At 43.7% G+C, this 26,823-nt stretch overlaps 1 protein-coding gene and 1 long non-coding RNA gene across 6 annotated transcripts in view; one reads left to right on the top strand and one right to left on the bottom strand.

Moving 5' to 3' along the window:
* The window catches only part of COL15A1 (collagen type XV alpha 1 chain), a 124,910-nt gene extending 105,017 nt beyond the window's left edge, over nt 1-19,893 (bottom strand). For all 4 annotated transcript variants that reach the window (XR_014503946.1, XM_083407468.1, XM_083407469.1 and 1 more), the window contains exons 1-2: nt 19,656-19,893; nt 19,469-19,551 (exon numbers count right to left, since the gene is read on the bottom strand). Coding sequence is in view for 3 of the 4 variants with exons in the window: in XM_083407468.1 (XP_083263594.1) it covers nt 19,469-19,551; nt 19,656-19,666 (94 nt within the window). In the remaining variant the exon portion in view is untranslated. The remainder of the gene's footprint in view (nt 1-19,468; nt 19,552-19,655) is intronic.
* Nucleotides 6,324-14,616, top strand: LOC310661688. Of its 2 annotated transcripts, none has more exons than XR_014504063.1 (2): nt 6,324-6,917; nt 14,319-14,616. It is a non-coding gene; the product is annotated as an uncharacterized lncRNA (long non-coding RNA). The 2 variants fall into 2 exon arrangements; XR_014504064.1 differs by lacking the exon at nt 6,324-6,917 and adding an exon at nt 10,282-11,189.
* Nucleotides 19,894-26,823: the final 6,930 nt, after the last annotated feature.

Here is a 26,823-nt window from a genome sequence, read left to right as displayed (position 1 = left end):
TTGTCTCCTTCCTCTGTTAATTCAGTTCCCGACAATCAGTCACATGTCAACATACAGATAATCTAGTTGCAATGCAGCAAGGCAGTGGTGATGAAACCTCTGGCACTGAATTGTTCAATCTCTTGTGGAGGGGCTGGTTTGTCAGAAAGACCTCTGCCTGCCCCTGGCAGATCTGTTCCTTTTCCAAGAGAGAGTAGTCTCTTGAAGCTAAGCAAATTTGGCCCTGGAAGCTGCCTGAATGGATACCATTTGTGCTTGGGTACCATATGCAGGGCCGGATGTATGTATAGGCTAAGTAGGCTGAAGCCTAGGGCCTCTAGATCTAGAGGGCCTCACCAGCCTGCCTGCTCCCCAGCACTGCAGACAGTCTTCCCTCTCCCGAAATTGCAAACTCAAGACTTCATGCGAGGGCATTTCTCCCCCATTTCAATGACATTTTGCTTCAAAAGGAAAGGTGGACTTGGACATCGTCTTCCTCCATAATCCTCTTGGATACCACCCTCCCCCATGATCCTTGGGATATACAGTCAAGTACACAGCACCCCTCCCTTGAGGGGAACAATGAACATCCATTGATGGGTTTCCTGAGGCCAGGTGTTCCCACAGCCCATCCTCGGGAAGGCCAGAAGGCAAGGATCTGTGATCCACTCTGAGGTTCTTAGAGGAAGGGTGATTTACCAGTATGAAAGACAGAGAGAAACAGACAAGGTCAACAGGAAAAAAGGGATGGGGTCCTGCTAAGCTGCTGTCATCCTAAGTCCCACCTACCATTGCTAGAGCTCAACAGATCCTGAAAGGGATGGGATGGGAGGAAGCTATGCAGGGAGGACGACTGGAACAAGGTCAGAAAGAATTACAAGGAATCTGAGGTGAGGGTGGGAGAGAGAAAACGGACAGAGCAGGGAGCAGGGAGGACAGATGAAGGCCGAAGCTAACATGTTGATAAGAAAAAAGCAGGCAGACCAAGGCTGTAGGCCTTTAGTCTCAGAATCAATAAGTATTCTTGATATCACCAGAGGTATTCTTATTTTGAGACAGCCAAGGATTCATGCCAGCTTTCCTCATGGTGCACAGTGCACAGTTCCTCAAGGGAACGCAGTGGATGTAGTCTACCTTGATTTCAGCAAGGCATTTGACAAGGTGCCCCATGATATTCTTGTAAAGAAGCTGGTAAAATGCGGTCTTGACTATGCTACCACTCAGTGGATTTGTAACTGGCTGACTGACCGGACCCAAAGGGTGCTCATCAATGGTTCCTCTTCATCCTGGAGAAGAGTGACTAGTGGGGTGCCACAGGGTTCTGTCTTGGGCCCGGTCTTATTCAACATCTTTATCAACGACTTGGATGATGGACTCAAGGGCATCCTGATCAAATTTGCAGATGACACCAAACTGGGAGGGGTGGCTAACACCCCAGAAGACAGGATCACACTTCAAAACGACCTTGACAGATTAGAGAACTGGGCCAAAACAAACAAGATGAATTTTAACAGGGAGAAATGTAAAGTATTGCACTTGGGCAAAAAAAATGAGAGGCACAAATACAAGATGGGTGACACCTGGCTTGAGAGCAGTACATGTGAAAAGGATCTAGGAGTCTTGGTTGACCACAAACTTAACATGAGCCAACAGTGTGACGCGGCAGCTAAAAAAGCCAATGCAATTCTGGGCTGCATCAATAGGAGTATAGCATCTAGATCAAGGGAAGTTATAGTGCCACTGTATTCTGCTCTGGTCAGACCTCACCTGGAGTACTGTGTCCAGTTCTGGGCACCACAGTTCAAGAAGGACACTGACAAACTAGAACGTGTACAGAGGAGGGCAACCAAAATGGTCAAAGGCCTGGAAATAATGCCTTATGAGGATCGGCTAAGGGAGCTGGGCATGTTTAGCCTGGAGAAGAGGAGGTTAAGGGGTGATATGATAGCCATGTTCAAATATATAAAAGGATGTCACATAGAGGAGGGAGAAAGGTTGTTTTCTGCTGCTCCAGAGAAGCGGACACGGAGCAATGGATACAAACTACAAGAAAGAAGATTCCACCTAAACATTAGGAAGAACTTCCTGACAGTAAGAGCTGTTCGACAGTGGAATTTGCTGCCAAGGAGTGTGGTGGAGTCTCCTTCTTTGGAGGTCTTTAAGCAGAGGCTTGACAACCATATGTCAGGAGTGCTCTGATGGTGTTTCCTGCTTGGCAGGGGGTTGGACTCGATGACCCTTGTGGTCTCTTCCAACTCTATGATTCTATGATTCTATGATTCTATATTATTTACCCATTAAGGGAGTTAGGTTGGTAAGCCAAGCTTCTCTGAAGTGAAAGCTTTGCAAACTAATGAAGTTACCTGACCTAATATCTTCCTTCTCTTGCAACTAACTTGAGAACTTGAAGCCAGCTATCTGCATAATTGAGGGCAGGGTTGGCTAACGTGTGGCCCTCCAGGTATTGCTTGGCTGCAACTCCCATCAGCCCCAGTCCCCATGGACCCTGGCCATGGAGGAGGAGAGCTCTGGTCCAGCAACATCTCAAGGGGGTTGACCTCGCTTGGCTTAAGGGAACACGTCCCTAAGGTCACACATCCATTGGAATATAATGAATCTCACTAAATCTGCCAAGCAGAGAGCAAAGCCATGCATGACTCATTGTATTAAGTCCAAAGGATTGCTGACTAGTGGGATATTTTTCAACTCAAATGCCTGGAAACTAAGTAGAACTCATCCTATGCTTTAGGACAGGGGAAGGCAAACTAAGGCCCGGGGGCCAGATGTGGCCCAATCGCCTTCTAAATTTGGCCCGTGGACAGTCCAGGAATCAGCGTGTTTTTACATGAGTAGAATGTGTGCTTTTATTTAAAATCCATCTCTGGGTTAATTGTGGAGCATAGGAATTTGTTCATTTTTTTTTCTTTTCAAAATATAGTCCTGCCCCCCACATGGTCTGAGGGACAGTGAAACAGCCCCCTGCTGAAAATGTTTGCTGACCCCTGCTTTAGGAGAACTGAAACTGAGTTTCTCACTACTCCCCAGCCTGGCAGTCAACAATTACACATGTGCTTGTGTATATATATTAAGCTAGTCAAAACTAGAAGAGCACTGCCATGAACCGTGTGTAAAAAGCATAACCAGTGTGTTTCTACCTCATACATTCAGAGGTAGCAATCTTAAACTGTTGCAAGAAAGACAACTGAGCCCTCCTAGGGACAATACTATTATGAGTTGTTGTTGTTGTTGTTGTTTACCCACCCTTTACCCTAAGCTTCCATTGTGGATTGCAACTTTAAAAAACAATGTTAGATACAGTTAAAAACAATTTACAATCACAAAAATAAGATGAGTCATAAAAATATATAGATTGCACCCTAACAGATGCATCGTAGCATAAGCTTTTGAGGGTGAGAGTCTGCTTTGTCAAACGAATGAAATGGTAACCTCAGTAGTTTATGTGCTTGAGCCTGCAGATAAGAAACAGATTTACTTATTTTTTAAAAGTGAGGCCACAAGGCAAGCAATGCAAAAAAACAACTATGCAGAAAAGGAATAGAAAACGACAGCACCAGTTCCAGTAAGATTGGATGTGACTATGATCCATCACTAGCAGATGATGTGCTGGCAAAGCAATATTAGTTAGTTAGTTAGTTAGTTAGTTAGTTAGTTAGTTAGTAGCCTGCCTTCCCATCAAGTGAAGCAGTAATGGAAATGCAGTTGAAGAGGTGAAGATCACTTTCAGCCAAGGACTAGATTTGAACATTGCTGACCTTTTGAGGCTGCATTCCAGTGGTGGGTGTCACCAAATGTAAAAGTAGGTTGGGTCAATGATAATGAAATGAAATGCTTATGAGTGGGGGGTTCTCCTCCAAAACACCCACCATTTCACTCCCAAGTCTATTGGGATACAATACAGGAATGTCTCAAACTCAATTTCAAACTCAGTTCCCAGTACAAGAATGTCTCAACCTCATGACCCAGTTAGAGTTGTGCATAGGTTGTCCCTGCTCACTTGGGCCTCCTGCTGCAACTTGAGATAAGTGAGCAACCCAAGATAGGCAGCTGCTCTCTCAGGGGGAGGGCTAACCCATCCAGAACATCTCCTTAATTCCTGCACCTCAGAACCATGAAATCACACCACCGCCACCTTCTAAATTCAGCTGCAGTTTATTGGCCCTAATCCAGCCCACTGCCAGCTCCAGACCCTGGTCCAACACCTGCCCAGCCTCTCTAGAGTCTGCAGTTCCGGAGTGAGGTCACTGGTGGAGGAAGAGGAGTTGGGGGGGGGAGCGCACTGCCCCTGGCAGCGCAATCCCATTGTGGCTGCCTGCCTGCCTGCGCTGGGTACCACACCCCCAGGATGCATGCCAGCCCCGCCCCCGCCTGCTCTCCACCCCCCCCCCCCCCAGTGCTGGAGCATGAAGCTCCGCCACTGAGTGAGGCGACTTCAACTTCAACTATCAGCTCCAGTCAGTATGGCCTGCGGTCAAGGACTATAAGAACTGGACTCCAGCAGCATATTGGAGAGGGGTGCATACTCTGCACTGCTGAGAAACAATTTTCAAATGTTCTAGCCTCATGGAACCATTTCAACATGTTCTTCTCTGCAAGGGACCCCAGCTCACAGCTTATGATCCTGAAGCATGTACATGGGTGCACCCTGCATGAACGGAGAGCTCACGCTGTAGAATGCACTTCCATCTGCAAATTACAGGGAAAGGTCAGCAGTGGTGGGCAGGGTGGCGCTGTGGGTTAAACCACAGAGCCTAGGACTTGCCGATCAGAAGGTCGGCGATTCGAATCCCCGCAATGGGGTGAGCTCCTGTAGCTCAGTCCCTGCTCCTGCCAACCTAGCAGTTGGAAAGCACGTCAAAGTGCAAGTAGATCAATAGGTACCCCTCCGGCGGGAAGGTAAACGGCGTTTCCGTGCGCAGCTCTGGTTCGCCAGAAGCGGCTCAGTCATGCTGGCCACATGACCCAGAAGCTGTACACCGGCTCCCTCGGCCAATAAAGTGAGATGAGCGCCGCAACCCCAGAGTCGGTCATGACTGGACCTCATGGTCAGGGGTCCCTTTACCTTTACTTAATGATCTTCTCACTGAGGAGCCCCTGATAAGACATCGGCAGGCCCCAGAGTTCCCTGGAATACAGTTTCCACCATACAGTGCACCCACCAAATCCATGGAGACTACTGAAAAAATAATACACTCCAGATCAGATCTTTTAAATTATTTGTGCTACACTTTTCTCCTTCTGGCAGATATCGTTCTCAACTGTGATGGCATTTTTAATACTGTACACATACTCTCACACACATTGCTTTTAAAATATTTTCTTTGGAGAAGCTTCAAAAAAGGTCCCAAGAGTCATTTGCAGTTCAGCTGAGGAACTTAGCAAATACATCTTGTTTGTGTGCTTGAAGCATTGCTACACAAAGGCCAGCACATAATCGATTTTGAAAACAGTATGTAAAACGGTAAGTCTGCTTTACTAAATTTGTTCCGCAGGTGTTATCAGAAACCCTCTGTTACCCCCGATGTAGATTACACTTGGACCCTTTTCACCCCCAGATAATTGGCTCTCCTTTGATTAAGGGAAAGCATTTTAACGGCTATAAAACCAGGACAGGCTGTACAAGAACCAGCAGCCAGCACAGCTGGGAACACCCTTGAAGATGTTCTGTAAAGATACAAAGGCCCTTGTTTTAATGTGGATGGCTGGGCACAAGTACAATATTCTATACGGAAAGGCAGCGGAATTAAAGGGCTTATCCCGTGCTTTTTAGTGTCAAAACATAATTGTACTCATTGTTTACTTTCTTGGAGCAGAACTGGAGATACTGGGCCCTTCCTTTCCACATCTGCTTCAACATATTTATGGATGGATGCCTGTTCACATTCAGAAAACGACGGCCTGAGTGCATTCTTATTTACACCCACTGCATTGGCACTTTGAAGCAAAAAAATAAATAAAACGGCTCCACTATCAATCTGCTGCTCACCCACAGAATTCCATGAAGGTGACCAACGGATGTCAAGGCGCAGAGATGAGGCTCCCGTTGGAGCAACTGCTGCTTCTGTCAGATAACTGAAGGAATGAGGCTATAAAGATAATGTGTGATCGGCAGAGCAAGCCGGGATCCGGCTGGAAGAAGAAAGGGGGTCTGGAAGAGCAGGTGGGTGAATGGTCAGAGCGTTCTGCGGGGGGGAGAACTCTTTGAAGAACTCTTAGGGCAGAGACTATTCTAATGCCATTCTGGATCCTTCCCTTCCAGCACAGGCCTCAGCAGTGCAAAGTTTAAGTCAACACTCTACTGACCATTGCTGCATGTGCGCTTAGAAAAGACAAATATTTACTCTCCAAGACTGTTGCTGAGCCCTTTATTTACAGCAGGCTGCACAGGTTTGCTAATAATACAGCCCAGATGTTAATGGGAAAGGATTTAAGGTCTTTGAAGAGAAAAGGGATTCATCTTATGGTGTGACACATCCTACAAATTAATACTTAACCGTCTTTTATTCTGAGCTGTGGAAGTGTATTAGCTTTGCAAATGTGACTGTTTAGCATTGTTAAAGAAAATTCTGGGTTGAGAGACTATTCAACAGCCCAGCTCATCAGAGTACAAGTCCCCCGCGGGTCCATGCGGTCAGTAAAAGGAGGAAATTCCAGCCAAGTAATTTGGAACAAAACACCAGTCAGTAGACGTAGATCCTTTACTGTTGCGCAACAGGTTCAAACAGCAGTAAGTGAACCCAGAGCATGGAGTGACATTGACTTTTAAAACTTCTCACAATATCCCAGAAAACAGTTCAGCATCATTGTTGCATCATTTTTACATCACTGACATGTCACAGAAGGGGAGGAGTAGACAGGAAGTTACACTAGTTCAACCTTGGACAACATGTCCAGACAAGTCCTTGGTACAAGATTAAAAGGTAAAGGTAAAGGGACCCTTACCATTAAGTCCTGACACAGACGACTCTGGGGTTGCGGCACTCATCTCGCTTTACTGGCTGAGGGAGCCGGCGTTTGTCCGGACAGTTTTTCTGGGTCATGTGGCCAGCATGACTAAGCCGCTTCTGGTGAACCAGAGCAGTGCATGGAAACGCCATTGACCTTCCCACCGGAGCGGTACCTATTTATCTACTTCTGCTTTGCTGTGCTTTCGAGCTGCTAGATTGGCAGGAGCAGGGTCCGAGCAACGGGAGCTCACCCCGTCATGGGGATTCGAACCGCCGACCTTCTAATCGGCAAGCCCCAAAGGCTCAGTGGTTTAGACTACAGCACCACCCACATCCCTTTTTGGTACAAGATTAGCATAGGCAAAACATGTCCAGGCACCTCTCAAGTACCCACCATAGAGCTCCCTTTGCACATCCATAACCTGGGGCATGTCCAGTGATGGGCTTTTGGAAACTAACTGCTCAGCAATTGTCACGCCTGGGCACTTCCCTGGGTGGGGTGGGTGTACATGTCCTCACTGGAGGTGGCAGGGAAGAGTCCTTTTTCCATGGGTAAAATGGCGTTGGAATGGAGGAACTTGGCAAAGGGGCTGATTTTATATGATTTATAAAGCTAGGTATCTTCCCTGAGGCAGTCAAAAGGATACATTCAGGCATAATATTTGTAGCATTTAACAACTTTAAAGATGTGTCACCCCCCCGTAATTTCCGTAACAGCATGTACTTGGTTTTTTGATGGAGACTGAGGCCAAAAAAAACTGTCTTTCCCATTTACTCATGTTCACAGCCCAATGTTTCAGATTCGACTGTGAGGCCAAGTAATAGATCTGTCCAACATTATGTTCTCTGTTTTTATTTTATTTTAAGCTGTGAGAAACTGCACATCTTACAAGTTTACTTACTATTTCAGCACTAATCAAAACACAAAATACAAGAAGTCTGTTGAAAAGTGGGCTTCATTTATAAACACTTAGAATGATAAGATTAAATATAATATACAATTGTATATTCTTTAAAAAAAACCATTATGAATTCTCCTTCCTTCATCAATTAAATCCCACCCTTAACAGATCATCAACCTTCTGAATAACCATAATGTTATGATTATATCAGATAGACCAAGGAAATGGCCCTTATTTTGTATTATTTGAATTTCATTCAATATACTGAAGCTATCACTCTACATATACTTTATGCTTTTAGGCTTTATACATTGTTTTAAACTTACTGTTGTGCTTATATTTTATAAATTTATATTTTAAAGAAGGCAATTAAAAGACATCCCAAAAGAGCACTGGAAGAAAACATGTTTTCACTGCCCCCCCCCCCGAAAGGCAAACAGAAGTGGAGCCTGGTGGACCTCTTTCAAGAGAGCAGTACAATTTTGGTGCCAAAGAAGAAAAGTATTTAATGTACAGTGGTACCTCGGGTTACATACGCTTCAGGTTACAGACTCCATTAACCCAGAAATATTGCTTCAGGTTAAGAACTTTGCTTCAGGATGAGAACAGAAATTGGGCTCTGGTGGCACGGCGGCAGCAGGAGACCCCATTAGCTAAAGTGGTGCTTCAGGTTAAGAACAGTTTCAGGTTAAGTACGGACCTCTGGAACGAATTAAGTACTTAACCCGAGATACCACTGTACAGTAGTTCTGTTGATGGAAGAACACAGAGCAGAAGAAGAGTTTGGACTTGATATCCCGCCTTTCACTCCCTTTAAGGAGTCTCAAAGCGGCTGACATTCTCCTTTTCCCTTCCTCCCCCACAACAAACACTCTGTGAGGTGAGTGGGGCTGAGAGACTTCAGAGAAGTGTGACTGGCCCAAGGTCACTCAGCAGCTGCATGTGGAGGAGCGGGGAATCGAACCCGGTTCACCAGATTACGAGTCCACTGCTCTTAACCACTACACCACACTGGCAGAGAGCAGAGTCCTCAATGATTGCTTCAGCACTGAGCAGAGTCAAGGCAAACTATCTGAGGCACAGGTAGGAAGCCTGAACCCTGATGCTGGACTTCCAGCTGCCCCCAGCTCCAGCCAGCAGGATCAGTGGTCAGAGGTGGGAGGAGTCTAGCAATGTATGGAGGTACTGATAGTCAAAGAAGGCAGTGTGTTTATTTATCAAAATATTTATATTTTGCTTTTTCAGATGCTCAGAGTGGTTTACAAGTCAATAATAAAAATACAATAAATGAATGCACATAGTTAAATCCAGTAATCAGCTGCCCGAGAAAGATTTAACCAAAAGGCAAACTAAAAAAAAAAAAAGCCTTCCATCCTTTCTGAAAAGGAAACAAAGAATATGCTTTGGATTTTGCTTGTGCCTTCCAAGATCTGTCAAAATGCTCATAGCAACACTCTGCTATGAAAGTGAATCTTTCAAGGTATCTTTGAAGGCAGCCCCACATAAAACATTTGCTATTTTACTGCCCATTCACTCAGTTTTGAGAGGTCCTTTTGGAGCTCTTTGCAGTCTATTTTTGTTTTAACGATCCTGAAAAAAATGGTATCACAGACAAACTTGGCCACCTCACAGCTCACTCCCAACTCTAGATAGTTTATGAACAAGTTAAATAGCACAGATCCCAATACTGATCCTTAGGAGACTCCATTTATCTCTATTTGGAGAACTACTATTTCAGGGGTAGTCAACCTTTTTATACCTGCTGCCCACTAATGCATCTTTCTTGATGGTAAAATTTCCTTACCGCCCACCAGTGCTCGATGGAAGGAGGATTCAGCTTGTGCCGTAGAACCCCCTACCACCCACATAGAATCCTGAAACGCCCACTGGTGGGCGGTAGGGACCAGGCTGACAACCCCTGGTCTATTTAATCCTACCCTTTGCTTCCTGCAACCAATTCCTGATCCACAAGAGGACCTCTCCTCTTATTCCTCGATGGCTAAGCTTAATCAGGAGTCTTTGTTGAGGTACTTTGTCACAAGTTTTTCAAAGTCCAAGTGCACTATGCCAATGACTCTGCCTGCTTCTTAAAAAGAGTGTAGGATCCAGAGTTGGCATTCTCTACCAACAGAGCTCCTATCCTGCCCAATTGCACTTTTAACCTATTCTCCCTCACCCACCTGACCATGACAACCAAATCCTAAAATCATAGAATCATAGAGTTGGAAGAGACCACAAGGGCCATTGAGTCCAACCCCCTGCCAAGCAGGAAACACCATCAGAGCACTCCTGACATATGGTTGTCAAGCCTCTGCTTAAAGACCTCCAAAGAAGGAGACTCCACCACACTCCTTGGCAGCAAATTCCACTGTCAAACAGCTCTTACTGTCAGGAAGTTCTTCCTAATGTTTAGGTGGAATCTTCTTTCTAAATCCTAAAGAAGGACTGAGATGGCTGCTCCTGTATTAAAGATATGTAGAACTTATTTTCAAATGACAAAAGTGATCTCCTTTGGTACCTGTGGGTTTCATCTGTGCTTCTCAGTTAAAGCCCTAGCATCTATGTTACAGTGAGGAGAACCAGCTTTTGCAAAGACCTGGACTTAACTGTCAGGGGTCCTTTACCTTTTCTTTTCTTTTTTAAGAGAACTTGACCTCCAATGGCTCCTTAACTGTGTAGTAGGAAGTGGAGCACTGCCACTGAAGGTAGAAGGAATGGCTCTGTGTGAGAACCGAGGAACTGCTCCGGAGTTCAAGGATTCAACTCTGGAAGTCCTTCTGTTTTCCCAGAGCCTGAACATGTCAAAGATTGTGCACATTGGCTTCCTGGGAGAGAGTCAGTTTGGCAGCTGTTGGGCTGGAGCGTCTGACTGAAAAGGCCTGGTAGTCTGTAAAGAGGTGCTTGTAGTTTCACCAAAACATTTTCACATAGGTTGAAAGTTAACTTATTTTAGACTTGATGAAGGTTAGCTACTCTGTAATGCTGTGGGGGATTTTGCAACAGTCATGAAGCCTCTCAACCGACAGGTTGAGCAATGCTGATGTCATAAAGTCAAAGCAGCAGTGATGTCACAGACAGACGGAACACCAGAGATGGTGAGGAAGGCCAGACTCAAGGTTGCTGATGGAAGAGAGCAGACTGGTGTATAGGCTGAGGATCAGGGCCTGGGTGAAAGAAGTGGGAGGAGGAATGGAACAAAAAGGGAGCAGTTAGGGAGTGGGCAGGTGAAGCAAGAGGCCCTACAAAAGTAGCGGAAGATAAAAAGAAGGGGCAGAGATAGGAAAGGAAGCCTGGAGCAGGTTGAGAAGAAGAGAGCAAGATTGGAAATGTAAAGAAAAAGAAGGTACCTTTTATCATATGTGGTGGACCTGCCCCAAGGTGAAAGACTTCTGGGAGAAGATTTATAATGAATTGAAAAAATGTTGAAATATACATTTATTAAGAAGCCAGAGGCCTTCCTTCTTGGAATAATAGGTCTGGAATTGCCCAAGAAAGATGTTAGATTGTTTTTGTATGTCACAACAGCTGCTAGGATTTTGTTAGCTAAGAAATGGAAAACACAAGAAGTGCCAACAGTGGAGGAATGGCAGATGAAGGTGATGGACTTTTGGGAGCTAGCCGACCTGACGGGAAGAGTCCGCAACCAGAAGGAGGAGGAGTACCAGGAGGAATGGATGAAATTCAAAGACTATTTAGCTAAATATGTTAAGATAACTTAAATAGAAATACTTGCAAGTACCAGATTGGCTTAGGATTTAAATATGCGATGTTATAGAATAACATGTTTAAAGTTAATATGAAAAGAAAGAAAGATGTTACTCGACTAAGTAAATTTTATGAAAAATTAGTTTTGGAAATCTGTTACAATGATATACATTGAAACTCAGCCAGGGGGATTTGAGGAAGTCACCTAACAATGTTCATAATAGTGGAGTAATTACAGTTAGGATTTGTGCGTGTTTGTTTGTTTATAAATTTGCAAAATCAATTAAAAAATTTGAAAAAAGAGAAGAAGAGAGCAAGGAAGAAGGCGGCTTCAGAAAGGAGGCTTAGAACATGGGAAAGGAGATTTTCTGGATGCCAGGATCCAAGTTTGAGGCAAGTACTCTTTTGTGAGAGAAACCCAGCAGAGATTTAAAATCACAAAATGTGCAACAAAGTAAAACATGGAAATATAGGCTTTTAGACCTTTAAAATAGACCAAGTTCCTTCCAAATCTTCCCTATTCCCCTAGCATAGAAAAAGAACACATTCAGTAAATTTTAAAATGGATTACTTACAAATTCTCAAAAGGTCAGATTCATGTGTTTTCCATATAGCATTAATAAAAGTTGCACAGGCAGTAAAACTTGACTTAGTTACAGTGCTGAAAGTTCCTAAATCACTAGTACAGGAACTCAAAGAGTGACTTGTTAGAGCCATGCGGCTAAGCTGCAGCAACCAGCTTAACCTCTTCACAGACTGAGCTCAGGTGGACTAAAGGGGAACAAAGACTTGATTACCTAGTTGCTCCCAAGGTGAGCTAAGCCTGGCAGGCAGCTTACTCTATGGTCTTAATCCTTTCTTGCAGTAATTAGACTTAAGTATGTTGGTTATGAGAGGCTGATTATCCCACAGTAATTAAGGCAAGCAAGAGAGAAGGAAAGGGGAAATCAGTTTGAAAAGGTGTATTTAGATCTGCTTCCATAAAAAGGTAAAGGACCCCTGACAGTTAAGTCCAGTCACAGATGACTCTGGGGTTGCGCTGCTCATCTCACTTTACAGTTTTCCATGTGCCTCACTAAATATAAGATGTTGGTTATTAGCCATGATTACTTAATCTGACTGTTAAATTGATAAGTTCAAGCTAGACTTTAAAAGGCAAGAGGTTTTCCTACCACCAGCTGCCCAGAGGAGGACACCATTTTGGTGGTTTAACTTATCCAGTTGCTTGAAAGTATGTGGTACAAGTTATTTTTATTTTGATGCTCAACCTTCCACAGACAACATCTTTAGCTACCACTACTTAGCACCTTGCGAAACCTTGCTACTGTTTTACTGTATGGCTCTCACAAGTTATCCTCATTGCCAAAACCAACACAGAACTATTGGTTGAGCTAAGTGTTACAAACCATCATAACCAACTCCACCCCCCTATTTTTCCCCACTCAGGCATCCTCATGATGGTGTTCTTTTGAGCCAATAACCACCCAAGTTTTGTCTCCTTTCCAGTTAAGAGGCTCTTTATTAACCTCCCTACACATCAAACCATTTTGTATTTATTATCTCAATAACCCTTACAGCAACACCATAAAGAAGGTCAGCATGAGTTCCCTCTATTTCAAATGTGGGAATGAGAGACCCCTGCATGCCCAAGGCCATCCACTGAGTTCACAGCTTAAGTGGGGTTCACATCACCTGATTCTCTTAACTACTATGTTCTAATCCTATTTTGGGTGTGCAATTAAGCAGGCCAGGCTATCTCTATTAAGAGGCGGTTTCCAGAAACTCATAGCAAAACACGTTTAACAAAAGTCTTGATGATGAATAAAAATGCAACAAGTGTTTAGCACAAATTAAAAAGAACATATAACTAACATTTCTATTTTCTGAATCTGACTTGCTGAAGTGGCAAGATGGCCAAAGAGGTGAAAACCTAGAAGATGCTAAGAAAATGTTTATTAGGAAGAACTGCATGTGACTTTAACATATGAGAGTGCTGGAGGTGAAATAATTAAACAGGTTACCCAATCAGGACCCAGGGGGTGGAGTCAGAGGGACTATAAAGCCAGCTCTGGGAGGGGCATAGGGAGTAGTTAGTTGGGAGGTTGGTTGGAGTGGGAGTGAATTGGGATAGAGTTTGTGGGTAGGTTGAGTTAGTGTAGCGAAATAAGCCGAGCCAGGAATAGTTAGGGGCTAGGAAGACAAGGAAATATCTGAGAGGCGGTTTAGTGAGAGACAGCAGGTAGCGGAAGTTATAGGTCTGGATAGGCACCCCATGATTGTAATTGACCAAAACCGTTTATGAAACCACACGCTTGTTAAACTGCCATAAATAAACAAAAGCTTATGTTCCAATTTAACCCTGACTGGACTCGGTATTGTACCAGGTAGGGCCTGGGTGGTGGCAGCAAGAAATAAAGTGGTGGCACAGGGATCAATAGACGGTGAAACGTCTGGGGACCCTGTGTGATCGCCACACTGCATACAGTGGTACCTCTGGTTATGTACTTAATTCATTCCGGAGGTCCGTACTTAACCTGAAACTGTTCTTAACCTGAAGCACCACTTTAGCTAATGGGGTCTCCCGCTGCTGCCGCACGATTTCTGTTCTCATCCTGAAGCAAAGTTCTTAACCTGAAGCACTATTTCTGGGTTAGCGGAGTGTGTAACCTGAAACGTATGTAACCTGAGGTATCACTGTATGTAGAAGTTCAACGCCTAAATTTTGCATGTGGTTTTGTTTTTGTTTTGGTTTTTTTGCCCCTCACAGGCAACGTGGAGAAAAGGGGAATCTCTGACAACTCGTCATGGCAGCTAAATGGACCTTACATGATAACAGGCCATGTTCCTCTCTGAGCACCACTTGGTGATGGACAAACAGAAGGGGATGGCAAAGGATTCCATGTTCTGCTTCCAGAAACTTATGGCTCTGGCTCTTGCTTGCACCAAAATAATGGACTACATGAACCCTTGGTCTGATCCAACAAATCAATTCTTAAGTCAATTCTTTATGCTTCTCATGTAAGTGACCCAATCTAGTCCCATATAAAATACTCAACTGCAGCCCATCACAAGGAATCATTTCATTTGTTTCATTCTTCATATCTGTACTCCTCTTTTGCAGCAGTCTGCCTTTTCTATGGCATGCAACATGCACTGAAACATTCAGCTGCCAGGGAGGCCATCTCTGTTATGATGTAGCTGACAAGGTAAAGGATTGTCCTTCACAAAACACTTTCTCTTGGGCCCGCAACTCCTGGCTCAAGGAAACCATAGAACCACACCCTATCCACCACTCATCCACTTCAATAAATACAGAATTAGCAAGGTTGTCACCTGGAAAAAATGAACCATGCGAAATAGAATTTATACAGGAGTGACTAATCCCATGCTTTGGCTGACAAAAGAAAATAAACTCTTATATTCTCGGCTGTTTTAAAAATAGTCTGTAGAATATTGGGAGCAGATACAGACCTTTAGGAAGGGTGTAGAGTAAGAACATTCTTCTATAGCAATGCTGTACAGAGTTCCATGGATTTAAAACAAAATGAATGTTGTGTTACCCTGGGCACGCAGCACGTTCCTTTTCTGAGGCCATCAGGATCTGCTAGCTAATGCATTTGAAGGATTTTAATTCCCAGTGTTTATGGCATGCCCTATAGCAGGGGTCAGCAAACTTTTTCAGCAGGGGGTAGGTCCACTGTCCCTCAGACCTTGTGGGGGGCCGGACTATATTTTGAAGAAAAAAATGAACAAATTCCTATGCCCCACAAATAACCCAGAGATGCATTTTAAATAAAAGAACACATTCTACTCATGTAAAAACACACTGATTCCTGGACTGGATTTAGAAGGTGATTGGGCCAGATCTGGACCCCGGGCCTTAGTTTGCCTACCCATGCCCTATAGGGTGTCTCCACCAACTGGCCAGTGGGATTCTAATTTTGTTCTACAGCAGGTTGGGGAAAAGATCAGACAAAGGATATGACCGTGGCAGGAAAAGGAGGTGATGTTCAAGCACAAATCAGGGAAATCTACTCTAAAACCACCTTTGTCCTTTGCTTATTCCATAGACTTATTCTCCCTGTAAATTATCTGAACAGTGTAAGTGATGTGCATAATAGAATTGGCACAATTAAAATATTTTCCCCCCCTGCAAGGGTATCTAAAGATGGCATCTGTTACCCAACATACCAATGCTATGTGAAGCTTGGTGGACTAAAAAATACAAGAGTATCTATGTTTTTGCAGAAAATTGCACAAACATTATCTTGCAGCTGAAACAATTAGCAGGATCAAGCAATACCAAGACAATTTTTGTACCAGTTGTGTTCATTGAGGACATTAATGTTTAGTATTTGTCCTGTGGTCATAAGCAAATGTTTGATGCTACAGCCAGTCACAAGCTCTGCCATTTGTAAAAGGACCCCTGACAGTTAAGTCCAGTCGTGAACGACTCTGGGGTTGCCGCTCTCATCTCACTTTACTGACCAAGGGAGCCGACGTTTGTCCGCAGACAGTTTTTCCGGGTCCTGTGGCCAGCATGACTAAGCCGCTTCTGGCGAACCAGAGCAGCGCACGGAAATGCCATTTACCTTCCCTCAGGAGCGGTACCTATTTATCTACTTGCACTTTGACATGCTTTCAAACTGCTAGGTTGGCAGGAGCAGGGACCGAGCAACGGGAGCTCACCCCATTGCGGGGATTCGAACCGCCAACCTTCCGATTGGCAAGCCCAAGGCTCAGTGGTTTACATCACAGCACCACCCGCATCCCATATCTGTAAAGTTAGATGTAATGAAAAAGAAAGCACATAAACAAGAGTTCCTAGGAATTATGGAACCACACAGGGAAACGAGCGAGGAGACCTTTAGCGCAATAACAAAGAAGTGCAAGAAACTGGCAGATGAAGGGGATGTAGAACTTAAAGCATGTAGAGAAACCATACAACAGAAATACCATGCCAATCATCACAACTAATCCACAAAAGAGTTCAACCAATCGTTGAACAGTCCCTACTTATTACCTCACTGAATATAAAAACCAACCTGCTTACAGTTTGTTTAGACTACCATCCCACACTGAAGAAAAATGCTTTCAAGCCCCTGTCAGCTCCATTCAGGTACTTTTCAAATCTGAAAACTTTGTGGATGAATCTGTTTAGTATGAGCTGTGAGCAAAAATATATACCAGATAAATACCCCCATCATTGTGTAACATTTACAACATGAGCCTTACTGAACTATGGGAACCTGCTATTAAAATGGTCATCCTTTTAGTACTTTCCCTCCCAGTCACAGCATGCACACCTGAATAATCCTTTAACACTTTGTGTGGGATGAAGACTTCTGCTGGAAGGAAGAGCAAGGCCCATTTCCACCTGGCCCAGGGGGCGGAGCCCAGACTCACCTTTAACAGCTAAAAGAGGCTCCTGGGAGGCCGGAGGGACATTGCTGGAACAACTCTTGGGTTGGGGCAACCGGCTAAAACGTTTTAAAATGTTTTAAATGGTTCTAATTTTGGTTCCCCTGTTTCATTTTTGTCAGGCTGGTGTTGCTTAAATGTTTAGCTGGGGTTGGCGGTTCTCTTAATTTGGGTATAACTGTAAACTGTTTGTTATTATTATTGTTGTTGTGGTGGTGGTTATTATTATTATTGGTTTTTATTGATTTATTGGTTTGTTTATTGCTTGTATAGGATATTTTGTTTTTTAATGTTTGATGTTTTGTTGTGTTTTTATATATGTTGTAAGCCGCCAAGAGAGGCTGGGGAAACCCAGCCAGATGGGTGGAATATAAATTTTAAAAAAATATTATATTATGAAGACATGAGTGAAGTTCAACAATGAGTGAAGATAGTTGGTCTGACTTAGGTTTGTCTGGTCTCCCCCCCCCCCCACCTCCGCCAACCCTAACCCTGACTTGTGTTTGCTGAGTGTCTATATAAAAAGTTCATACAGAAGTTACTGACCATTTTGGCCAGGGTCCATTTTTTTTCAATGAATGATCCACTTTGCATTACAATCATACCTTGGTTCTCAAACACCTTGGTACTCAAACAATTTGGAACCCAAACACTGCAAGCCCAGAAGTGTTCGAGTTTGCGGACTTTTTTCGGAAGCCGAACATGCTCTGTTTTGAGTGTTACGCTTCCGTTTTGAGTGTTACACTCAGGTCTGTCTGTTTTTGCTATTTATTTTGCGTTTTGTTTTTGCGGCTCTTTTTTTGTGACTCTGTGGAACCCGGTTCAGCTACTGATTGATTGATTGATTGATTGATTGGTTGATTGTGTGACTGCAGTACATAGTTTTTTGCTTCCATTTTATGGATCAATGGTCTTGTTAAAATTCATGTTCAATTGCTGTTTTAGGGGTTGTTTTTAAAAGTCTGGAACGGATTAATCCATTTTGCATTACTTTCCATGGGAAAGCGCACCTTGGTTTTGGAACGCTTTGGTTTTGGAACAGACTTCTGGAACAGATTAAGTTTGAGAACCAAGGTACCACTGTGTATGTTTCTTTGTGGTATAGACAGACCAACCAAAAAAAAAAAAAGAATATGACTGGTTTTGGACCTTATGTCTGGTATTTAGAACAGCAAAGGCACCTTCTGTGTGAAAGGTGTGAAATTCAGCCTTAGCAGGTATAGATGTAGAGTCCTAGAATATTGTTCAATGGAGAGATTGAAACTGTTTATCTTTCGAGTGCCTTGCCCTGTTATTGTAAAATGGACAAACAAAAAAAAAACCACAACCATATAAAGGCTGCAAATAGTAAAGTCAGCAATCTGTAGCCACAAGTTATAGACCTTTGCCTTCCGTGAATTATTTTTGTGGACACCCACGCTTGCCTCCCTGAGAAAGCCCGAGCCCACAGATGATTCATATTTGCAGCTTAGTACACAACTTGTGTCGATTACTTTTGTGAAATACCTGGTTAATTAAACCTTGAATGTGACCTAATTTGGTTTGGGCTAGTCAGGGTGGCCAACCTGTGGTTCTCCAGATGTTGCTGGCGTCCAACGCCCTGCCAGGGGGCAGGGATGATGGGAGGTGCAGCCCACATCTGGAGGGCCACAGGTTTCCTAGACTTGCTCTAAGGCTTAGTTCACTGCCTGTGAAATGGGAACAGTGACTTCACTTAAAAGTTGTTGCAAGAATGGATAAGAATTGTAAAGAGCCCGTGACAGGTAGCAATTTAATGGGGACTGGGAATAGGGAGAGCCAGATTTAAAACTTTTATCAGCAGTGAAACAGCTGGCAATGCTGAGGCAGTTTCTCTTTCTTTTTGTCCAGCCTACCTTGATTACTGTGAGGGTGAAGAAAAATAGCCTCCCCTCCTCCCCATAAGCTTCCCTAACTAGGGAAAAGTCCAAGTGATATGCACAGTAATTTTTTAAGGTGATTAGAGAGCAAATTCAGGGCACATTCTGCCTGCCTACCCTTATTTATTTATTAGGATGACAGCCTGCCCCATCCTAAAATGCTGGGTTTGGCACACACACAGGAAATAAAATACCCATTAAGTATTTAAAACTCCACATCACCATGCCCCTAAAGGTCACTGACACTTTGAAAAATTCCTTACACCAAAGTGTTATACCATTTCAGGCATACTTTTGGAATGTTCTGCATTCTCTGAGCCATGCAGAGCAATCCTTCCTGCTTTTGACACCAGAATGAAGGTTAGAAGAGTTTTTTTCTGTTTAGTGAGCAGTTCTGCTGTAATCCTTCAAGTGCCAGAATGAATGACAGCTGTAAGTTTCTGACATTCCAAGCACTTGATAAAGTTCTCTGGCAGAAGCCCTCAGCATCCCGTTTCCAAGCCTATGGACATTTCCTGCTCACATCGCTGGTAAAAAGACAGATTTCAGATTGTCCCCTCTCCCCAGAACTAGGGAAGGGAAAAGAGGAGGTTCTTACCTTCTATGACCTGAGCTGGGAGACCGGCAGGGAGCAATGAACCCAAAAGCAGCAGGAGCAAATTCCAGGGCACCCGGGAATGACTGGAGAAAATTGGGAAAGAGGGAGAGGAAGGAAGCCAGAGGTGAGATGAAACAATTCAGTGCCTACATGTGAGGGTGGCGAGGGTGAAGGTGGTGGCTCTTACCTGGGAAGCATTTTGCAAAAGCCAGTCTTCAGCCAAAGACAGGTTCAGCTGCTTGCATGGAGTTGGGGAAGAGAGAGGCGGCTGCTGAGCTGCTTTCTTCCCCACCAGCGCTCAGCCCAAGTGGAACAAAGGCAGCTCTTTCTCAGGCTGGCTCTCAGTGAGTCACTGCAAGCCTCCAAGCCGGACTCCCAGCACTGAAATCCGACTCCTTCTGCTATGTTTTCCTTACAGAACCCACCATCTTCCAGCTCCTCTTCTTCCACCTCATAGCTAAGTCCAGGACCTCATGCTCCTCCTATATTTTTGTCTGTCCTCAGATTTCCCATCAAATGACAGCAATACAATCACCACGACCCGGGAAGCTTCCTCGGCTCCTCATTCTCCCTCTGAGGGCTGCATTCCCTTTGTGGTTAACATCCTCTGATAAAAAGCAATGTTTCTTTTTAATGTTCACGGCTGTTTTGGGAAATTGCGGCAGCTCCTCTCTCAGCGGGGCTGACACAAGAGGAACTTCCACAGGGCTGGTCCCAAAAGGAACAGCAGTTTCACAAAAGGGCATTAAATCAAGTGTTTCAGTTGGGCTGACATGAGAGAGAGCTTTCCCACAGGATCAGACTCTTCATTCTCACGTGTATTTCTTGGTTTTAAGGATGCCTTTTGGTTTACTGAACATTGTCTAAAGTTGTGTATGTTAACAGGCAAATCATAAATGATTTTGTAAAAATTGAGTAAAGACCTCCAACAATTGTTCCTCGTCACACCTCTGATATGTTTCACCTAGTTTGATGCAGCTAAACTGAAACAGGATAAATCAAACTTCCGATTGTTCTCAAAAAACCAAAGTCTCATTTGTTATTTTTTACACAGTATCATATTATTATACTTTGTTTCCTTAATTTCCTTCAGAAAAAAATATTCTTTAGTTTATTGTCTATACATTACAAGAATCCTTTAAGGTCTGCCAGGGGTTTTTTGCTATCATAATAGGTTTTCAAATATTCTTTAAATACTATCCATTCTTTATTCACCTTCTGCATTGTAAAGGTAAAGGTACCCCTGCCCATACAGGCCAGTCTTGACAGACTCTAGGGTTGTGCGCCCATCTCACTCAAGAGGCCGGGGGCCAGCGCTGTCCGGAGACACTTCTGGGTCACGTGGCCAGCGTGACATCGCTGCTCTGGAGAGCCAGAGCCGCACACGGAACGCCGTTTACCTTCCCGCTAGTACGCGGTCCCTATTTATCTACTTGCACCCGGGAGTGCTTTCGAACTGCTAGGTTGGCAGGCGCTGGGACCGAGCAACAGGAGCGCACCCCGCCGCGGGGATTCGAACCGCCGACCTTTCGATCGGCAAGCCCTAGGCGCTGAAGCTTTTATCCACAGCACCACCCGCGTCCCTTCTAAATCTCCCCATCATTATTGCCAATTGGATGTACAGTGGTACCTCAGGTTACATACGCTTCAGGTTACAGACGCTTCAGGTTACAGACTCCACTAACCCAGAAATAGTACCTCGGGTTAAGAACTTTGCTTCAGGATGAGAACAGAAATCGTGCTCCGGCGGCGCAGCAGCAGGAGGCCCCATTAGCTAAAGTGGTGCTTCAGGTTAAGAACAGTTTCAGGTTAAGAACGGACCTCCGGAACAAATTAAGTACTTAACCCGAGGTACCACTGTATTCTGTCATTTTTCACCTGCCATTCTGACTTTGTAGGTGTAATTTCACTCTTCCAATTCATTGCGACCAGAATCCTGGCTGCAGATGTTGTATACATAAAAAGTGATCTTACTTCTTTCTTGATTTCAGTTGACATTATCCCTAACAAAAAGGCCTCTGGTCACACTTTGGGTGCTCCTGTCCTCCACTGACATTTGAATTTGAATTTCCCCCTCAGCCTGCTGCAAGGCTGTAGAATTCTTTCTAAGGTGTCCTTATACTTCCAATAGCGAAGAGAATATTTTCACAGATACTTTTTTCATCCCTTTGTGACAACCTGCACCCATCAAAACTCTCATTTTTATCTATTACATTTATGTCCCATTCTTCCTCCAAGAAGCTTCTCTTTCTCTTTTTTTTATCCATGCAGCAATGCAGTGATGCCGGTAAGGCTGAGAGATAGTGACTCCCCCAGCTGAACTGAATGGATAAATTGGGATTTGAACTCAGGATTCCCCAAGCCTAACCCAACATTCTAACCATTATACTCTCAACACATTTAAAGTATCTTGTTCTGTTGCTCTAGGGGGTAGATATTCAGGGAAGTGGCATTCCTCTTTGGCTTTGGAAATATCCCATTCTCCAACAATTTTCTGCCTCCTATTCATTTCCAGTCACAATTAAATTGTTGCTTTGGTAGGACTGGGCAGCATTTGAGAGGTATTAAAACAGAAAATGAACTCCATGCATGCATAAAAGGGTTAATCTAAGCCCTTGGATCATGCAATCTTTGGGTTAGCAAATTGCATGATCCAAATTATTTCTTTTTAAGTTGTTAGGACTCTTTTTCTTCTTTGTCTTACTGCCAGCAGATTGGAGGCTTGTTTGCTGTAATTTGGGGGGGGGGGCATTCTCTCTCTCTCTCTCTCTCTTGGCAAAGCTAAGTGTTGTGATTTATTCTAGCCTAAGTATTTTTGTGGGTAACACTTGTTAAGGGTGGATGAGGGCAGATGCAAAATCTAACCCAGGGGGTCTTTTGCTGTTGTCTAAGGGGAAAGTATTCTAAGGGTGAAGCACCTCATGCTTCATCACTGTATCATACCACAAAAAGCTTCATCCACTAAATTTATAGTTGAATATTGAGATTAAAAGCACAGAAATATTACTCCCCTCCAAAGATGTCACTTCTGGATATCACACTGAAATTGCACGATGCTCAGAACAACCGCCCAACTTTAAATTCACAAACACAGCTAAGTGGTATTAGCAGAATTATACACTTGCTGCTGGCAAGTTCTCTCGGGCTACTTCTGCTCCTTCCCCTCCCTCAAAGAATTGTCTTGATCTGACTGAACTGTGTGTATATGTCAGAGTCTATGCATGTTTTAAATATCACTGCAACAGTGGCACCATTGATAAGCCTCAGAATTGTTTCCATGAGAAATATGGTTTTTTTTTACCCCACCCTAAAGCATTCTGAATAGAGCTTTTTCCTCCCGCACCCCACCCCCCACATATAGCTGATTGTGTGCAACCCCTGCTCAAAATAAGTTGTTTTTAAAGTCTGGACGTAATCTGACGTCTTTGCTGATCTACATGACTTTGTATGAAAGGTATGTACCCACCCCCATTTTTGGAAAGAGGAGGAGAAGGAGTTGACACACTGAGCACGGAAGAGAGTGAAAGGGGCCTGGGGCAGAGAGGGGGGCTGGTTCCTCAAGTACAAAATGGTGCTGTGACCGTGCAGAGTGAAAATGTGAGCTTTTCAAGATATAAAAAGGTAAAGGGACCCCTGTCCATTAAGTCCAGTCATAGCCGACTCTGGGGTTGTGGCGCTCATCTCGCTTTACTGGCCGAGGGAGCCGGTGTACAGCTTCCGGGTCATGCGGCCAGCAGGACTAAGCCACTTCTGGCTAACCAGAGCAGAGCACGGAAACACCGTTTACCTTCCTGCCGGAGCGGTACCTATTTATCTACTTGCACTTTTTTTGTGTGCTTGCGAACTGCAAGGTTGGCAGGAGCAGGGACCAAGCAATGGGAGCTCACCCCCTTGCGGGGATTTGAACTGCCGACCTTCTGATCAGCAAGCCCTAGGCTCTGTGGTTTAGATCACAGTGCCACCCGCATCCCAGATATAGTTGGGTACAATTCTATATTCAAGGGGTGGCATTCAAATAAGTCTTGGAGTAGATCCATTGAAATGATCAAACCTGTTAGTCATGCTAATCTATTTCAATATGTCTACTCTTGAGCAGAACTAGTGTTCTAGGGCAGGCGTGTCCAACTTCCAAGAGACTGCGATCTACTCCCGCTATAAATAAACTAGCAGTGATCTACCCATTGGATAGACCTGAATTGTTGAGCTTTTGGGGCGGAGGATGAGCCAAAGTTGTTGAACTTTTTTTGGGGGGGGGGGAATAAGCTTAGTTGTTGACCTTTGGGGGGGGGGGAGACGATTGATCAGTTTGATGCAATCGACCACAGACACCCATAGACATCGACCAGTTGGACATGCTTGGTCTAGGGGTTGTAGGGCCCGCAGAGCAGGGAATGACTTGGGTTACATTTGACTGGCAACCTGGACTTTCAAATATGCAAATGTTTATTGATAGGGATAATCTACAACTTATCGGTCAACTTCTCAGGGAGTGTCTAGATGACTCAATTTTGGAGGGTGCACACAGTTATCAAGAAACTAAAAGGAGGCAAAGATCCGTTTCTTCAGAGTGAGTTTTGTAAAACATGCTCGCTGGTCCCACAATTTACTAAGCATTTAATTAATGTTATCATGGAAGGAGAACAGACACCACCTTCGTGGAAAGACGCAAGACTGGTGGTTTTGGCCAAACTGGGGAAAGATCCTTGCCAGCTGGGATCTCATCACCCCAAGATGCAAAGATATTGTCAGCCCTCCTGGCAGCTCGCTTGAACAACTTTGTAGGCCAGTATATTCAAAATGAGCTATGAATGTTATACATAATAATATTTTTATTTTTATTTTTAAAAAATCAGTCATACTGATCTCATTGACTATTTTGAAGATGGTTTAACCATGTGGAACAGCCATTTCTGCTGAGTGTGTTGAGGAAATTTAATTAAGTTGAAAAATTATTAACTGTGATATGCCTATTCATTCATTCATTCATTCATTCAATCTAGCAAAAGTAATTGCAAAAAATAAAATAAATAAAGCAGAATAAAATACTGTTGTGAGTTGGGAGGGTGTTAGGCTTTATTACTGAGTCCAGTGCTTTTTTTCCTTTAAAAAAATATTTAGGGGTACTCTCATTTTGACTCAAGAAAATCACGATTTTATAGTTCAAATCAGGGAAAATAAATACAGTAAATGGACAAAAGTACAAAGATTCACAAAATGTTTAGGGATATGCATACCCCTGCATCCTCCCAGAAAAAAATGCACTAACTGAGTCCCTTCTGGTTCCTGGATCCAGCAAGGATTCCATTGCTAGACCAGCCAGAACAGCTTCTTGGTAACGACCCTCAACAGGCTGGTAGTTAGAAGGACAAAGACATGAGTGGAAGTGTGTGAGAGCTGGGCTAGACGCAGACTGCGGGGGGGAGACGTGCTTGATTTCTGTTGGAATTCAAGACGACTGTCAGGAATGAGCCAGCTCCAAGTGAAGGTTTGCAGCCAACTGCAGAAAGCAGCCAGAAACAGAGAGGCTTAGATGTTAGTCAGGCAAGGGAGAGCCAGCAGCTGCAGACTTCTGCTCTTCCCTACCTTAACGGGCAGGGTGATAAGGCAGTAGCTGAGAGCAGGCTACAACACAGCAAAAAGCTTGCAGGAAGCACAAAAAGGAGCAAACAGTCTCAGAGACAGCCTCTCAGAACAGAAAGAGGTTGGAGCTGATCCACTAAGTCCGAAGAGTCGGCGAATGGGAGGGGTGCTAGATAGGAAGCAAAACGAGACGTAAGGGTCGTAAGTCCAATATCACCTGTCAACCCCGGAAGGAGTCTTCAGAAGGGTCATCTTGAGTAATGGTGCCAGAGGCTTTGTTAGAGCCGTCTGGAGCTATCTGTTTGTTTTTGAAATAAATCCTCCTTTTTAATTACCTACGCTTACTGTGTTATCAAGCTGGGAACCTGGACTCCTGACAGAACCTGGCAACGATGCCCCATGTAGTATAGATGGGACCTGAGAGCGAAAGTTGCATTCCTCTTTGGAAAGAGTGACTTAGGGCCAACACAGACTTCCTTTTGCGCTGTGCTTTCCACGCACAGATCTGTACTTTAAATCAGTCCTGGGTTTTTTTGTCCCAGCGCTTTCCCCAGGAAAACCCATGTCTTACCATTGAATCAGAGCAAAAAGCACTCTGGGGAAAACAGTGGTAAAATGCGGGTTTTCCTGGGGAAAGCACCAGGACTGAAAGAGCAACATGCTTGGAGATGGAGCTTTAAAACTTGTGCCTAGAAGCATGGCTCAAAAGGAAGTTTGGGATTTGGCTAGAATGGCAAAAAGAACAAGAATGGCAAGTGAATATTGATATACATTCTGGAGAAACCACTTGCCCTGTATATATTGTTGTAAAGAAAATAATTCAACCTGCAAAAGCATATTAAAGTAGGTTTAGAATTTTTTAGCAGAAATATTGGAATTTTACGTTAATTTACATTGATTTTTATGGTTCTGTGATATGAAGTAATTTTTCCAGAGCAGAGCGTTGTGTTTAACCTTAAAGCTGAAGTAACTATGCAGACTGTAAACAAGAACCTGGGCTTACAGAATTTTGTGGCATAAATTTCAAATGCTTAAAAAGTTCTTGCAAATTCTTTTATTGTGAAAGTGTTAAGATCATCTTCCTCTTCTCTTCTCTTTTTTTTTGCCACATGGTATTATTACATAGGTTTGTTTAGTTGGAGAGTGAAAGAGTAAACTAGGATAAAAACACATTTTTTAAAAACCTGCTGAAACACATTCTCATTTCATTGCCATGATTCTAACTGTAGCATTTGAAGATGTAGAATGTCATTGGGGGCTTTTTAACTGTTTACAAATAGAGTGTGATTGTTAAATGTACAGTTTCTCCAGATATTAATAAATCAAGACATTTTTGGGCTGCTTTCCATAAAAAGATTGTTATATGGTTTTTAAAAAAATAAATGCATGTGCAGGAACACAAGTTCCCAGATTTCTTTAGGAGAAGTCATGGCTGTTAAAGTGATCTTATTAACTAGCAACATTTAAAAATACCTCTGGCAATATTATAAGATGTTGACTATTATAAGGCCATATATTTCATTGAAAGGCTCCATTCAGATTAAATGTCACATATACATTCCAACAGACCAAATAAAATGGGAGAGGACTATGAACGCCAAACATTGTTCTGCATACTTGAAGAAATAAGGCATCTCCTTGTTTGCAAATTTGACACTGGCCACTTTTAGGAGTGGCTTTGCTATGGCTTTTCTCCTGAAAAAGCGAAGTCTATTGTCAGCCCGACAGCCTGGGCTGGACTTCCCTCTCCTACCCAACCATTGAAGGTGCAACAG

This window comes from Podarcis tiliguerta (assembly GCF_965153285.1).
Source record: "Podarcis tiliguerta genome assembly, chromosome: 13".
NCBI classification, from domain to species: Eukaryota; Metazoa; Chordata; class Lepidosauria; order Squamata; family Lacertidae; genus Podarcis; species Podarcis tiliguerta.
Note: the sequence above shows the minus strand (reverse complement) of the source record. Positions and strands in the feature narration are given on the sequence as shown.